General features: G+C 42.1%; 1 protein-coding gene across 1 annotated transcript; it reads right to left on the reverse strand.

The window, feature by feature from the left end:
* Positions 1-290: 290 nt before the first annotated feature.
* Positions 291-11,681, reverse strand: XKRX (XK related X-linked). Its single transcript, XM_063082923.1, has 3 exons — positions 11,318-11,681; positions 7,129-7,397; positions 291-1,036 (listed from the first exon to the last, which is right to left on the reverse strand). The coding sequence occupies exons 1-3, from the start codon at positions 11,650-11,652 to the stop codon at positions 291-293; spliced, it is 1,350 nt and encodes a 449-aa protein (XP_062938993.1). The 5' UTR covers positions 11,653-11,681.
* Positions 11,682-15,693: the final 4,012 nt, after the last annotated feature.

Genomic DNA, 15,693 nt, shown 5'->3' on the forward strand with positions numbered 1-15,693 from the left:
AAATGGGCAGAGCTGGAAGGTCGCAGAGAGCCTAAGGTGCTTAGAGGTAAATTATCCTAACTGACCTGGGTAGGAAGGGTGTGAACAGTATTTCTGACCCTTCCAACTATATAGTGGATACCCTTGGTGTCCAAACATGGCAGTGAATCTGCTCCTTCTTCTGATGGGCTTACCAGAGAACTCAAGAATACTTCCTGATGGGTACTCACCCATGCACCTCATCCTCTCCTTCAATTTCAGAGTTGCTCCTGGCAACCCCCAACCCATCCCAAAATACCCAGAAGATAGAATCAGACAATGCTTTGCCTTGCTTCAGTCTCAAAGGATGGCTCCGCATCCTGAGCCCTGCGCCGGGGGTGCCGGCGGCAACAGACACAGTGTAGGTAGTCCACTACGTTATGGGTGAAGAGTGAGCGCAACGGATGCAAGTACTGGAAGAAAAGGAGCATGAAGCCGATGGAAATCAGATAAGCAATAATGAGCTGCAAGGCAATCAAGGAATGACAGTAATTCAGTAACACTTTCACTCCAAAAAACTTAAAAACCAATACCATGATCACATTCTCTACCAACCTCACACTATAGTGCAGGCCCATATGTCCCCAGTTCTGACCTTTGTCAACAAGATCTCTGTCTGCCAACCTCAACTGCAGGGCTGACCAGCAAGAGAAGTTAATGCCAGCGTAGAGGATGGTGACTGAAATCAGTACCACCAGAGTGCCAACCCGGCTGAAATTTTTCTCAATGTTATTGGGCATCTGGGCACCACTCCTCCAGAACTTAACCCAAGGTTCAAAGAAGATGATCAGGAAGTTGAGCACTAAGAAGGGCACAGCCTTCAGTTTCAAGGTGGCTGAGAAGAGCACCAGAATCACAAGGCGGGAAGTGATCTCCAATGTCCTCCAGATGGTGATGCAAAGGACCTCTAGTGGCCCAAGGCGAATCTTGTAGTCATCGTACTTGATCTGGATAGCCAACATATTGCAGAGGGTAGCCCCATAGGTGACAGATATCAGGGAAAAGACCATTAGCACAGCTGTAAAAAAAAAAAAAAAAAAAAAATAGGCAATTAGTCAATGTTGGTGGTGAAGCCTGTACTCAGATCCAGAGGTCCAGAGAGGTGATAGGTGGGATTTGAGAGCCGCAGTTACGAGCAAACTCATGTATGATCACAGCTATGTAAACAAATAACAGGCACATGAATAGACATTTTTCCAAAGAAGAAATATAAATGGCCAACAAGTATATGAAAAGGTGCTCAATGTCACTAATTATCAGGGAAATGAAAATCAAAACCACAATGAAATAGCACCTCACACCTGTTAGGATGGCTATGATAGAAAAAAGATAAGTGTTGGCGAGGACACAGAAAAAAGGGAACCCTGTACACTCTTGGTGGGAATGTAAATTGGTACAGCCATTATGGAAAACAGTATGGAGGTTCCTCAAAAAATTAAAAACAGAACTATCATACGATCCAGCAATCCCACTTCTTGGTATGTATCCAAAGGAAATGAAATCAGTATCTTGAAGAGATATCCGCACTCTCGTGTTCATTGTAGCACTATTCACAATAGCCAAGATGTGGAAACAACCTAAGTGCCCATTGGACAGATGAATAGATAAAGAAGATGTGCTATGTGTGTATATATATATATATATATATATATACATACACACACACAATGGAATATTATTCGGCCATAAAATGAAGGAAATCCTGCCATTTGTGACAACACAGATGAACCTAGAAGCCATTATGCTAAGTGAAGCAAGACACAGAAATACAAGTATTGCATGATCTCACCTATATAAGGAACCTAAAAAAGTAGAACTCATAGAAACAGAGTAGAACAGTGCTTGCCAGGGGCTAAGGGTTGGGAGAAATGGGAGTATTTGGTCAAAGGGTACAAACTTTCAGTTACAAGATGAATAAGCTTGAGAGATCTAATGTACGGCATGGTGATTACAGTTGATAATAATGTATTATACACTTGAAATTTTCTGAGAGTGGATCTTAAGTGTTTTCACCACACACACACAAATGGTAACTAAGCGAGGTGATGGATATGTTAACTAGCTTGGTTGTGGTAATCATTTCACAATGTATACATATATCAAAACATCACATTGTATACCTTAAATATAAAACAAATAAAACAAAATAACATGCACAAAAATAAAATTTTTAAAAATGAGCCAAAATATTTTTGTGTGCAATAGGGTTTTATATCAGTTTTTAAAATCTTTTTTCTATATTTCTCTGTTTTTTAAATTTTCCATGATGAACATATACTCTAATACCTTAATCATTTAAATATAAACATACAAAATAAGCTTTTCAAAGTGTGGGTCTTAGAACTAACACTGAGAAGACACTAACATGAGAAGAGCACATATAAAGGGATAGGGAAGACCTACCTGGTGAAGCAGACTTTTAAGCAAACACTGAATGAGGCAGAAAAAACTCTAAAAAAAATCCAGTCTTAGAAGACTCACAGAAAATGCCCTTGCTAGTAGAAATCCCTTCTTTGATGTATATTTTCTTTAAGGAACTAATCTTGTTTGTGCATGCTTCTACAATACTTAACTCCAGTGACATGTCAAAACATATACTGGAAATTCCATGAGGGCAAGAAGGGACCACGTCTATTTTGTTCATTAATGTATCCCAGAACTTAACATACTGCCTGGAACATAGTAGGTTCTCAGTAAATGTTTGTGGAATTAATGAAGAATTATGAATTTAGAGAGACAGCATAAAATAACTAGGATTAGAAATCCTTGGTTCAGCTGTCTGGGAGTTTATGGAAGGTACTGAGTATCTATGTGCCTCCGTTTCCCAATTCACTGAGATACTCTAGAGTTGCTTGTATTTGCCATCAGCAATGTCAATTCATCACCCCCATGCTTTAGAATACTTTAGAAATCTCTGAACTTCCAGCAGAGCAGTTCAAAAATTTAAAGACACTGTTTCCTACCATCCATAGCACTATATGTTAGAGTAGTGGCCCAGAAGGGCCAGGATGCTCCCTAGCCTGCTGTACCTATGCCTCAACTGCAGACCACACAGGTGGCCCTTTGTTTTTCCTCCTTTAATGTCAAAGGATACTGATTACTGAGAAAAATCTGGTGTTCTCAAGGAAAGTAGGAGGCCTGAGTGGTACTCCTCCAAAGGAAAAGCTGGAGTTTTCTGCTCCTATAAAAACACTGGATCCAGGGAAACTAGAGCCATGGAGATGTCAATTTAATATGCAAGAAAAGTGAAGACTTCCCCATGAAAACCCAGAAGGCAGCACAGCTGTTTCTGAGATCTTCTTCAGCTATAAGTAGAGTGTTGGAGTCTCAAAGACTGAAATGGGAGACTATCAAAGTGGCTACTCTTGGCTTTCTAAACCACTCTCGGGCCCATCCTCAAGAGCTGATGCTCTTTGTGGAGCTGGGAATGCCAGAGGTACATCTTGTTAAGTGTGGCAATGCTTTCCCTTAAATTAGAACTCATTTATTGATATTAGTGTAATAGAAGGAAGAGAACCTGATACTTCCAATAAATGTAAAAATACTTTCCATCTGTCACACTACAAATAGACTCACGCCATAAGAGATCAAAAGCTGCCGTAGTTAGAAACATGGTCTCTGGAGGTAGACACCCTGGATTCCAATCCAATCTTTGCCACCTACTACTACCTTGGGGAATTTATTTCACTTCTCAGTGTCTGTTTCCTCATTTGTCACTGCAAATAATAATAATTATCTCACAGGGTTGATGTGAAGGTTAGATGAAACAATTAAATGTAAAGGGCTTAGAGAAATGCCTAGAACCTAGTAAATGCTATCTGCTAGCTGCTATGTTCTTCTTCATCATCACATCATCCCTCTATTTTTTTTTTTTTTTTAAATATCTTGCTTCTTTATTGCCTTTTTTTTTTCTTTTTTGTGACCGGTAAGGGGATCACATCCCTTGGCTTGGTATCGTCCAACACCGCGCTCAGCCAGTGAGTGCAGTAGCCACCCCTATGTAGGATCCGAACCCGCGGTGGGAGTGCCGCTGCGCTGCCAGCGCTGCACTCTCCCGAGTGAGCCACAGGGTCGGCCCTCATCCCTCTATTTCTAAAAGTGTAGTAGGTGCATTTATTTTATCTGGGCACTATCCTGGCACTTAGAAAATCAGGTCATTTTAAAACTGATAGAACACCTAGAAATAAGCCTTACGAAAATGTGCAAGACCTATAGAGAGAAAACGATACAACTTTACTGAAGTGCACTTAAAAATATTTAATGATATGGAGGGATTTGTAAATCCCCCCAAAAAATAACCTAAATAATTTAATACAATCCCAATCAGAATGTCAATGAACTGTTTTTTCTTTCGTTTTTATTATTTTTTCTTTGTTTTGCTTTTTGGTAGGGGAATTGACAAATTGATCTTGGAAATTAATTTATTTGGAAGATCGGGGTAAATTACTCTACCGGATGAAAGTTGAAAGGCCTTTGTAAGAAAGGCACAAAATCTAAAAGCAATAAAGAATTTGAATACATAAAAATGTAATACTTCAGAATGCCAGAAGATACTACAAGCAGAGTACATCGTGTATATTAAATACAGTGTGTCGCACACTTATTACATATATGATGTGTATATGCACACTTAAAATATGTGTATGTACACACAAAAATTACACAAATGTATACACACACACTCATCCACATTCTTTCTTCATGAGAAAGAATGGCCAGAATAAGTAAATAGCTCCTACAAATTAATATTAATTTTTTGATAACAGCCATCCTAAACATCCTAAAAAGACAAACGACCCACTAGAAAAAGTGAGTGAAATACATAAATAAGCAATTCGCAGAACATACACACACAATGACCAAACATTAAAAGATACTCAGCTTTACTCATAATCAAAGAAAGCAAATTATTTAAAAAGCCAGTAATTTTATAATTATATAATTATATAAATAATATTTAGTTTAAGATATGAAGAAACAGGCACATTCATATACTGTTGATGGGAGTACAAATTCATACAACCTTTTGGGAACGTTATTTGGCAGTATCAATAAAATCCTAAACATAGATATCCTTTCACCAGCAATTCTACTGCTGTAAATTTATCCTACAAATTCTCATTCAAGTACACAGACATTAACAAAGATGTTCACTGTAGCATAGTTTGTAATTAGAAAAAAACTTTTTTGTGAAAAATTAGAAACAGGCTTTAATACTACCAATAGAAAATTAGGGACATAAGAAAGAGTGGTCTGATGCATATAAAGGAAATATATATTATTATTATATAGTATACATATATATAAATAACTGTTGAAAAAAGATGTGTTGGCATACTTTTGAAAAAGACATGTTGCTGAACAGAATATTTCATACAGTCCATTTCTGGGAAAAAATTATATACATTCAGTTTATATGTAGTATGGATGTTTATATTTATATAGTCAAAATAAGTCTGGAAGGATATATACTGAACGGTTAACAGAGATTACCTTTGGGGAGTGAGATTACATTCCCTAGTTTATGTCTAATCTGTATGGTTTTGAATTTTTATCATAACCATGTTTGATTTGTATAATTAAAAAATAAGGACACAAAAGTCATACTTGATCATGGTAAAAATTTCAAACCATACAGAAGGATTTAAAGTAAAATGTAAAAGTCCGCTGACTTATTCCCACTGCCTAGAGGTAGTTGCTTGCACAGCTTTCCAGAAATTTTATGTGCATATACAACTACCCAGTAGGTCAGTTTGTGCATGTATTACTTTTGTAATGTATATACAGATTTGGTGACCCTCAAAATTCTCAGGAGGAAAAGCATCATCATTTCCAGAGAGTTTTCTCCTGTCAATTTACTTATGTGAAAAGCTTCAAGATCAATAGAACTTCATGAACAATTCTTAGGGGAGAAAAAGAGAAGAGAGGGCAAATTTCCTTCTTACATTTATTTGAGACATGGGACTTTGCCAAACAGGGTCAGCATCTAATACTAAGGAAATGGCCCAAAACTGTACCCATACCTGTACCAGCTCCTGCCCAAGCAGATGAAGCAAACCTCAGGCTGTTAAAACTCACTAACAGCATTTTATCTTGACTTTGAAAACACTGACTCACATTTCATCCTCAACCAAAAGTCTTACTCATTTCAGGATCTCTCTTTTACAAGTGGGAAATTAAGGCAGTGACTGCTTTATAACTTCCTCCAGAGATCATAGTGAAGGTCAGAACATGGACCAGGCCTTTCATTGGTATTAGTCCCATACCCCTTTTCTTTCTTTCCACTGGCGTTGGGAGAAATTAAATCAGTGGTTCCCAAATGTAGCTGATCAGAATCAACTGGGGTACTTTTTAGAAATATAGATTTCTGGCCTCCCCACACTCTGGGATTGATTCAAGTCTAGGGAGGGAATGTAATATTTTTTTAATTTTAACATTTACTTGTTCATATTATTAGGGTACAGTGTGTTGTTTCAACACATGCATATACTGCACAATGAATCACTTAGGGTAGATAGCACAGTTTTGTACCCATCAGTACACTACTGCTCTCTCCCCCGACCAAGAGAATGTAATTTTTTTTAAAAAAGCTTACCACACAATTTTGATGACCAGTAATGTTTGGGAACCTCTTATTTAAAGATGGTCATCCCTAAACAAACAAAACAACTAACAACATAATTTAAACACTCTGGGCAAGGGAAAATATCCTATTGGCTGCTGGTATTACTAGCTTCTTCTGGGCCCAGAGAGGGTTAATCTGTGGGATTTTTAGTCTAAACAGTTTACCCCAGTTTAAGAAATCTGGGAGGCCTGAGATATCTGGACTCACCAAGTTCTTTGACAATCTACCAGTGCTGCCCAACAGAACTTTCTGTGATGATAGAAATGTTCTGTGTCTGCATTGTCCAATATAGTTGTCATTAGCCACACGTGGCTATCGAACACGTGAAGTGTGGCTAGTATTACCAAGGGAGTAAGTTTTTAATTTTATTTAATTTAAATTTAAATAGCCATATGAAACTAGTGGCCAGTATATTGGACAGCTCAGGTTTAGACTTCTAAGACCCTTGATTTAAAGGGAGCCCTCCCTCTCCTGATCCTACTCACCTCTACCCAGGGGGACCTCTGAGGAGATCAGGGTCACATAGAGCTGATAGGTCAGCTGGGGCACTGAGCCCAGGAAGGCTTGGATCTGTGACATACGTTTGTAGGCATTGCGGTGCACAGCCAGGGTCCGGATGGAGTGGCCCACCTCCCATTCTATCAGCACCTCCTCGCCACCTAGTAGCATCTTCTTTCGGGTGAGGCTGACATAGGGCTCCTCCTGCCCCTCTTTCTTCCACAGTGTGAAGTACTTAATCATGGCCTCCAAACATCTGCAGAAGTAAAGAATCATGAGAACTTAACTGAAGCTGTCCTGGGAAAGGAGTTTGTCATGAAGGGAACAAATAACTTGGGGAGGTTGTGCTACTTTTTGCCATTCCCTCTCTGCTGTTCTGTTCATTCCTCATGAGTCAAAGGGTTGGTCGTGCCTTCTACAAGTTACTTGAGTCTAAATCCCTTTTTGTTCGGTCACCAACCAACCTAAAAACACCATTTCAGAAGTACCTGTACTTCCCTGAGGACTTAAGGAATTGTTTTGTCTCATTAAGAATAGGCCCATGGGCTGGCCAGGTAGCTCAGCTGGTTAGAGCATGGTGATGATAACACCAAGGTCCAAGGTTTGATCCCTGTACCGGCCAGCTGCCAAAAAAAAAAAAAAAAAAAAAAAGAATAGGCCTGTGGTAGAAGAATGGCTTGAACACAAAGGTATTAAGTAAATACTATGTTGAGAAAGAATGAGGGTTCCAAAAGGCCCTAGTTTTCATGACACCTCAAGTTCCTGATGTAAACCATTGCTTACACAAAGCATTCCACTCCATAATTGGGGTTTTCAGGTTCTGCGTTTTCAAGAAAGCACCCACAACTATAACTGTCTCGGCCAAAAAGTCTTGGGAGAGATCAGGAAAAAAAAAAAAACTCTCACATACACAGGAAACCATTTAGCATAAAGGTATTTAAAAGACTTGACAACTCAGAACCAAATATATTACATACCTAGGGAACCTCAAAAGATTTCTGTAAAGGTTACTTTTGTGCCTCTTGTCCTGTTTGAGCACAACAGCCTTTTAACTTGATTCTTTTTTTACAAAGAAGAAAACATCCTTATGAGAGCCTATTACCATTGAAATACCTATAGTGATAAGACCACATTTCCTGCTGGACTCCTCCTGTCTCCTCCATATAACTCAGAAGTCTTTAGGAGTTCTGATGTGAACGGAAGAGAAGCAACCAGAACAAGTAGAACAACTTGCTTTGGAACACATGAATTACCACTTCCCCCACTCACTCTGAAATGAATGGAAACTGTGGACTATTTCTTATGACAAGTAAGAACAATAGTGGTGGAAATTAAGACATCTTCCCTAAAAGATTAAGGGCATAGTTGTATTTATCTTGCTCACAGCCCTATCACATACTGGATATTTGATAAGTATTTGTTGAGTAAGTAAAAGAATAAAAAGGAAAAAAGAATACAGGGTGAGAAGTGATGGGAGAAGAGGCTAATAATAACAGAAATGTAACTTAACAGAAAAACAGACCAAAGACAAGTTCAGAGATTTATACGCTCTCCAGGCTTTGGCTCCCAATAGGAATGTTTGGAACATCTGCTGGCCACCGTTCTCCACAGGATGCCCCCCGAGACGGGTTCATGTGCACCACTCTGAAGTGTGTAGTGTGAAACTTTCACATTCTAGGGACAAACTTTAAGACCTGGGAGAGAAAAGCATGGAAAGAAAGAACAAAAAGAAAAAGCAACACTCTCTTCCCATTCAGGGAAACGTGCATGAGTGCATTTTCAACAAAATATTTTAGATTTTAACCCAAGCCCATCAATGCTATTGCTGAATAAAATACTGGGGAAGGTGGTGGTGTAAAATGCTCTGTTTATGTCTCTATTCTTAAGGCTATTTACTTGTTTAAGTAAGAGTGTTTGCCTTGCTCATAAACTTCAGTAAATTACAGTACCTTTTTATTTCCTGAAGTACGCTTGCATTTCATACAAGGGAGCCAGGCCCTCCAAACACCTTCATGTGCCTGATAGCACTAATCAAGTTCCTACCTACCTAAAAAGTAACTGGTCTTGAAAGTAAACATATCAAGACTATAATTTATGAGTTTTTAATTATTTTTCCCCACTGTGGGCCTAGCTGCCTGAGGTTATAAATGCTTCCCGATTATTTCTAGTGGAAGCTAAATGATAAAAATGAAAACCGATACTCAAAACTCCATACAAATCAAAGATGGCTTGGTAGGCCACAAAGCAAATAAGACAAGTCAAAGCTGGGGGGCTGGGTACTTACTGAAATTTGTATCTTGAGAGTTCTTGATCTGTTAATTCAATATACTGCATTTGAAAATGGAGAGAAGAATGGTTTCCTTGTTCCTCTAGTGACATCTTTAAATGTCTTGGTTCCAAGTTCAAGATGAGATCTCCTTTTTTACAACTTAACTTCAAAGATTTAGAACTGGAAAGGACCTTTACGTCACTCAGCCCAAAGATTGCATACAGGCCAGCTAAGTCACATCTGATCAACAGATGTGGTTTGGCCTATACGGCACTTTCTAACTCATGACATTTCACATAAAAGCCTGTCCTGGGAGCTTCTCCTGAGAAGTTGGGGGATCTGGCAATACTGGGTCTGAATTCCAACATGGGAACAATGGGCTGGAGCTGTAGAGCGGCTGCCTTCTTTCGGGGATCATGGGACTCCAGATTGCCACGGTACTCACTACTCCCCATTATTTCTCTAACATCGAGACTGCGTTTTCATTTATCACACACGAGGCTGTTTTTCATATACTTGGCCTGCTTCACTCATTTATGATACATACCTGGCCCCCATAAGCATTTGAGACCCATGATCTAGCCCAACTCATTTATTTTACAGATGAGGGACCAAGGCATCTTCAGAAATTCCACCAAGGCCACCCAACTAGTCAATGACAGAAGGAGGACTAGAATCCAGGTCTCCTGAATTTCAGGCCACTGTTTCTGTTGATAGCTCATATTTTCTCTGATGGAACCTAATCAATTCCTCCCCATTTAAAAATATATTGATAAAAAAGTTCCAGCTTTATTAAGGTATAATTGACAAAAATTATATATATTTACAGATAAATATTTTTATAAAGAGGGGAGTTCCATCCTTAATCAGTTTTAGACTGTTTTTAGTTCTCTAACAATGAGATATCTTCCTATTGCAATTACAACATCAATACTCTGACCCATATTCCTCAGCTGACTGCAGATGCCCGTCTCTTTTGCAATCAAGACAAACTTGGTCCATTCCTTCCTCCTAACCTCATAAGTTTTGCAATATCTCTTTACCTTGAACAGCCCATAGCATCCACATGAGACGGATGACAGATGCCTGTCTCCCTAGGATTAAGCACATTCTCGTCCCTTCAAGGCAACCTGAATGGAAATACTTCATATGAGGTTACTTCAATAAGTTCATGGAAAAATAGAATTAAAAGATAATACAAATCTTTCCATGAACTTTTTGAAGACCCCTTGTACTATTACATCATGCTACTGCATCCACATGGACAGTTGGACTGTCTTCCTTTGCCCCCTGCCAACTGTGTGCCTTTACTGCAGAAATATACAAAGAGAGAAACAGGAGACTGATGAAATGACAGAGAAAAATAAACTACATTGGGTTGGGGTATCAGATTACCACAGATGGCTTAAAAAATATTTTCCAGATGTCAAGTTACTCTGTAAAATTTGAAAATGGCAGCAGCACCAGCTAAAGCAGCTTAAGGTAAAGAAACTGAATGTGGGATGGGATGAAGAGGGAAGAAACTTTCATCCAATTTACAGAGTATCTAAAAGGCAAAGTCAAAATTACACACTCTGCAGCTGTGGCCCATAGGCACAGGGTGACTATGTCTGCTGGTCTCATATCAGTTTTCACAACCCGAAGTCCAGAGAACAAACACTGTCTAATAGTCTTATCGACGGTATCATTCATAGTTTTAGAACACAGGTACATGCCACATGTTCATCATGATGGCATTTAAGATTTCATACAAGTCTCGGATGGTAGATAGGGAAGCCAAGAGTGGGAGGGAACGAGAGAATCGATTAGATCAGAGGCACAGTATCAGTGTTGTTAATATTAGTTTCATCTTTGTCTGCACAAGTCTGGGGCAGGAGGAGGCGGGCGGAGATTAAAAAGTTGCTCACCTGATAACAGGTCCCAAGAGGATTAGATGCATAAATAATGACAGCGGTTTATCTTTGGCCAGATCTCTGTGGACAAAAATTAGGGTCAACTGGACCATAATGGATGAAAACATAAAGAAGGAAAAGGTGTATGCCATCCAGTAGGTCTCATTATTCTTTCGATAGATTCTAACCATGTACAAGGCGGATGCAGCCTCCCCACAGTACAAAAAGGTGGAGAGGAGGATGCTAAATGGAAAGGTAAAGCGGGGGTTGGTCCCACGGATGACATCTTCTTCCAGAGATGAAACCGGATCCACATTTGCGTCCTCGGGGATTTCATAAACTCTGTCCATTGTCAAGGTTCTGAGTGTTGTGGTCTGGTGTTCAAAGCACCCCTCCACCCATCCCCAAGAGAACCCTGTAGCCAGTGCAGTCCAGGTTTCCGTGAGGAGGGCCCTGTCAAGTCCGGTTCCAGAACGGAGATCCACTAGTTACAGCAGGAGCCACCTGTCTTGTACATTCAGATTCCACTTGGAGTCTGGGATGGAGAGCCCTGGAGTACCACTTTGAGCTTAACTGTTGATTGGTCAAGATTCCAATCATCAACATCCGTGCTGTGAAACTTGGACAAGGCAAAAGCAAGCGTCCCAGCGCCCAGTCCCGAGTCCGATTCCAGGCACGTGAAGGGCCATGGGAACAGCTGTTTCCACGACGGCTCCTTTCGCAGTTCCCCCAAGGCAGGGTGGTAGCCACTCGGTCGGGGCACCGACACTCCCGCAGCTCCTCACGAGGAGTCCTGACACCACTGTGCCCTCTCAAATCAGCGGAGAACTGAGCCCGGGCAGAAGAGGGGGCGCAGCCTGAGCGTCCTTCGGGGATTCAGTTCAGTGCCTAGATACCCTAGCTTCTGCTAGGTTGTGGCTATTAGCTTGCCTGCTCACCTGCTCCCCGGCGCCTCCAAATCGAGGGTTCTCAGGATGGCTCCACCAATTCCCCAAGTCCCGCCCCCAAGACAGTGGGGAGCCGGGGACAAGAGCAATGCCACAACTCTGTCCTCGAGAGCAGTCTTCAGGGAGAGAAGCAGAGAGCGAGCGCTACAGGATCAAGAAAAGGCGGGGGGGGGGGGGCTTTTTCTCCACGGAGAAACTTTGCAAGTGAAAAGCATAACGTGCAGGGCGCCAACCCCACCAGGCAGATGTCACCAAATTCTTGGGCGCCTTCTGCTGCCGGGGTCCTGCCTGGTTCCATCCAGGAGAGGTCGGCGGCTTCAGAACTGAGGCAACAGCAGGGCGGGGAGGGCGAGATGGGAGGGACAGCTGGGGCCAAACAAAACTAGCCAGAGAGTTCCAGGGCGGCTAGCCGGTAGGATGCTCCGTGGGGAGGAGCGCGACAAAAAGGGGCTTGGGCCACTCTCCAAAAGCACTTCTCCCCACGCGGATCCAGGAGGGACCCAGGAGGACCCAGGAGGGAGTCACAGCTTTTCTCCTCCCACAGAGCAGCAGACACCCTCTTCTACCCCGCCCTCCCTAACTAGCTAAATGACTGGCTCCCACACTCGCTCAACCCACGCGGTTAGGCAGGTGTGCCCTCCTAGGCCGCAGGGTTGAACCTCCCCAGGTCCTATTGCCCTCCAGATAATATCACGGGAGGGGGAACCTGGGAGTCAATTGGGCTACAGTTTCCTTTCCAGGCAAGATTGTATGCAGCAGAGGGAAGACAGAACAGGATAGAGGTCAAGAGTCAAGGTCAGCCCACAAACACTGAGAGCACATATCCTATGCCTTGATTTCTCCGCTTGCAAAATGAAGCCAGGGTAGAAGCTTTAGAATAAACTTGCAGGTCTTTGGTGGAAAGGTTCTGAAGAGGTACGAAATTCTAAATAGACTGGCAAGGAGCCAAGAGAGCCTTAGTAAAAACTGAGGGGGGTGTCTTAACCAGCCCTGAAAATTGCCTGGATTCTTAAGAATAATCCTCCCCCACCTCACTGAGCTTTTGTTTTCATGCCTTCATTTGCATAATTCTAAACCCCAGAGAAAAAGAGAAAACATCTGCCTCCTGGTTATAATATAAATGTAGCAGAGTCTGTGCCAATCTCCTTTTGTTGCAGGAAGTCAGTAAAAAGAATCTATGTGAGGAATGGCCAAGTAGCAGCCAACCAACTGGATGGCCTCAGGAGGGCAGACTGTCTTGTCCTTGTGTAGTTTTTTAAGTTTCCCACAGCTGCTGCCTCCTTTCCCCAGTGCTGATTCACGGACATTCAACATCAAAGGTTGCTGCCTTCTGCAGCTGACTCCCCATCCCAGTCTGCACCTGTGCCAGCAGCTGGGCTAGGAGGCTGATCATCCTCCTTTCCGTGTCACGAGGGAGGTCAACGTTACTGAGAACAATTTCAGACAAAGTGTTGACTAGCTGGGATGTTCCAACTGGGACGAAGTTCCCTACCAGTTAAATATGGTGCAAAACTTCTTGGGACTGCTTTAGGAACCTGTTTTAGAGGTGGATCTCAGTCAGCGTGATCAATTTATTCCAGTTTGTTGGGATGGGGTGAGGTGGTCACCCTAACATGGGAGAGTGAAGCTTGGAAGAATGTAGAATCCCATCGTTTTTCTTTTAGCCTTTCCTTCTCCTTCCTGTGCCCTCATTACTCCCCAAATACTCAAATCTACAATGCCTTTCTTCTTTGTTCCAAAATGACTCCTCTGTCTGCCATTCAAGGCTCTCTATAATCACACAACTTCCCTCTCAAACTTTACCACCCACATTGCCCTACCACACACCCTTTGCTCCAATCCAGCCAGCTTTCTCACTTATGCTATTTGCCTTGCTCTCTCCCACCTCTGTGCCTTGTTGATGCCATATACAGCTCCCTTCACCCTTTTCTCCATTACTCCAAACACTAACTTTCCTTCAAGAGTCAGCTCAAATACTACCTCCTCCAGGAAGCCTTCTCTCACCTCCCCAACCCTCACTTTGTTGTCTTTGTGCTACTGGCACATGCTCTCTTGCATTACTCTTTCAACTCTTTCTGTGTCTCCCCAACAGAAGTGTAAACCTAGTGAGGGAGGGATGCTCAATGACTGTTTATTGTGGCGCTTGTTGATGACTATGGAGATTGACAAACGGTGATGATGATGAAGCTTCCACCCCCATACTTCCTCCATGAAACCATACAAGACTCAGACACACTCATCTCTAAAAGCTGTAGCCACTGTAGCTGGGGCACAAAGTCCTTTGGCTAAATGAGCACTGTCTTATTCAGCCATTAGCTAACAAAGAATGCCAGCCCACATGATCTCAGAGTTCCTACAGCATTTTTTTGTTGATACCACAGTTTAGCACCAAATTACAAATTATTTTGTGTATTAATTTTTATTCCTCAACTAAATTTTTATAGGCTCCTTAAGGGCAGGGCTCCTTAAGGGCAGAGCTCCTAGTATTATAATTTTATTGGATTCCCCCTGGCTGGTACAGACCTGTTAATTTCCTGCCATCTGATCCCCCCTCACCCACCAGCTTCTCTATTTTCAGCCCTAGGACTCTCTGGCACTTTAGGTCACTAAATCCTCTGGTCTCTTATTTCCCTGTTCCTTTGCCCTGCTGGGAGAAGCTAAGAATTTGTCCTGTTTCTATCCAACACTCATTGCTCTTTCAGGCAATCTCTAGATTCCAGCTCTTTACTCTTCTTAGAGATGCTGGGAATGTTAGCAGTCATGAGACTGCTGAGGCTGTGGGAACCCCTTCTCCATTATGAACACTAATCTCCCAAGGATTGGTCATCTGAGGTGATGCCCCTAGGCTGCCCCTTGAATGCTGGGTAGTGTTCAAGGGTCAATTTCCCTCTGTGGGAAGTACCAGAATTCTGCAAGAAAAGGAGGCCCAAGATCTGACTCCTTATCCACCCCACCTCCAACCCTCTACTCAGCAGGAACAAAGAAGGGATCTAAAAGCTCTTGGCATCTATCAGCATTTAGAACTCCTGAGGATCAAGGAAGGCTGGGGGACAGGGTTGAGTTTTCCAAGCCACTGCAGCCTGAAGAAGACTGTGCTTAGGCCTCCCAGGAGCTGATTTGTAAGAGGTGGCTGGCATCCACAAAGGAAGAGGAAGAGGAGAGAGATGTACAGCAAGTGGCTGATAGTCCCGTCACAGAACACTGGTTGGTGGGAGGTGATGGGCAAGGCCCAGAAAATGAGTAGCTAGGATGGAAGGATGGCTTCCTTCTAAAGAATGTTCAGTTTGGGCTGTTAGCATCCTTAAAAGATAACTAAGGCAACATCAGTCACGTGTATCCTCGGGGCCTTGTTTCTCTTTTCACTGTAAGCTCCCGGAGGACAAAGACTCTGGCCTGTTAGCTCTGAGCCGCTTCCTCATCAGCATCATCTACAGGTAGGATCTG

This window comes from Cynocephalus volans, chromosome X (assembly GCF_027409185.1).
Source record: "Cynocephalus volans isolate mCynVol1 chromosome X, mCynVol1.pri, whole genome shotgun sequence".
NCBI classification, from domain to species: Eukaryota; Metazoa; Chordata; class Mammalia; order Dermoptera; family Cynocephalidae; genus Cynocephalus; species Cynocephalus volans.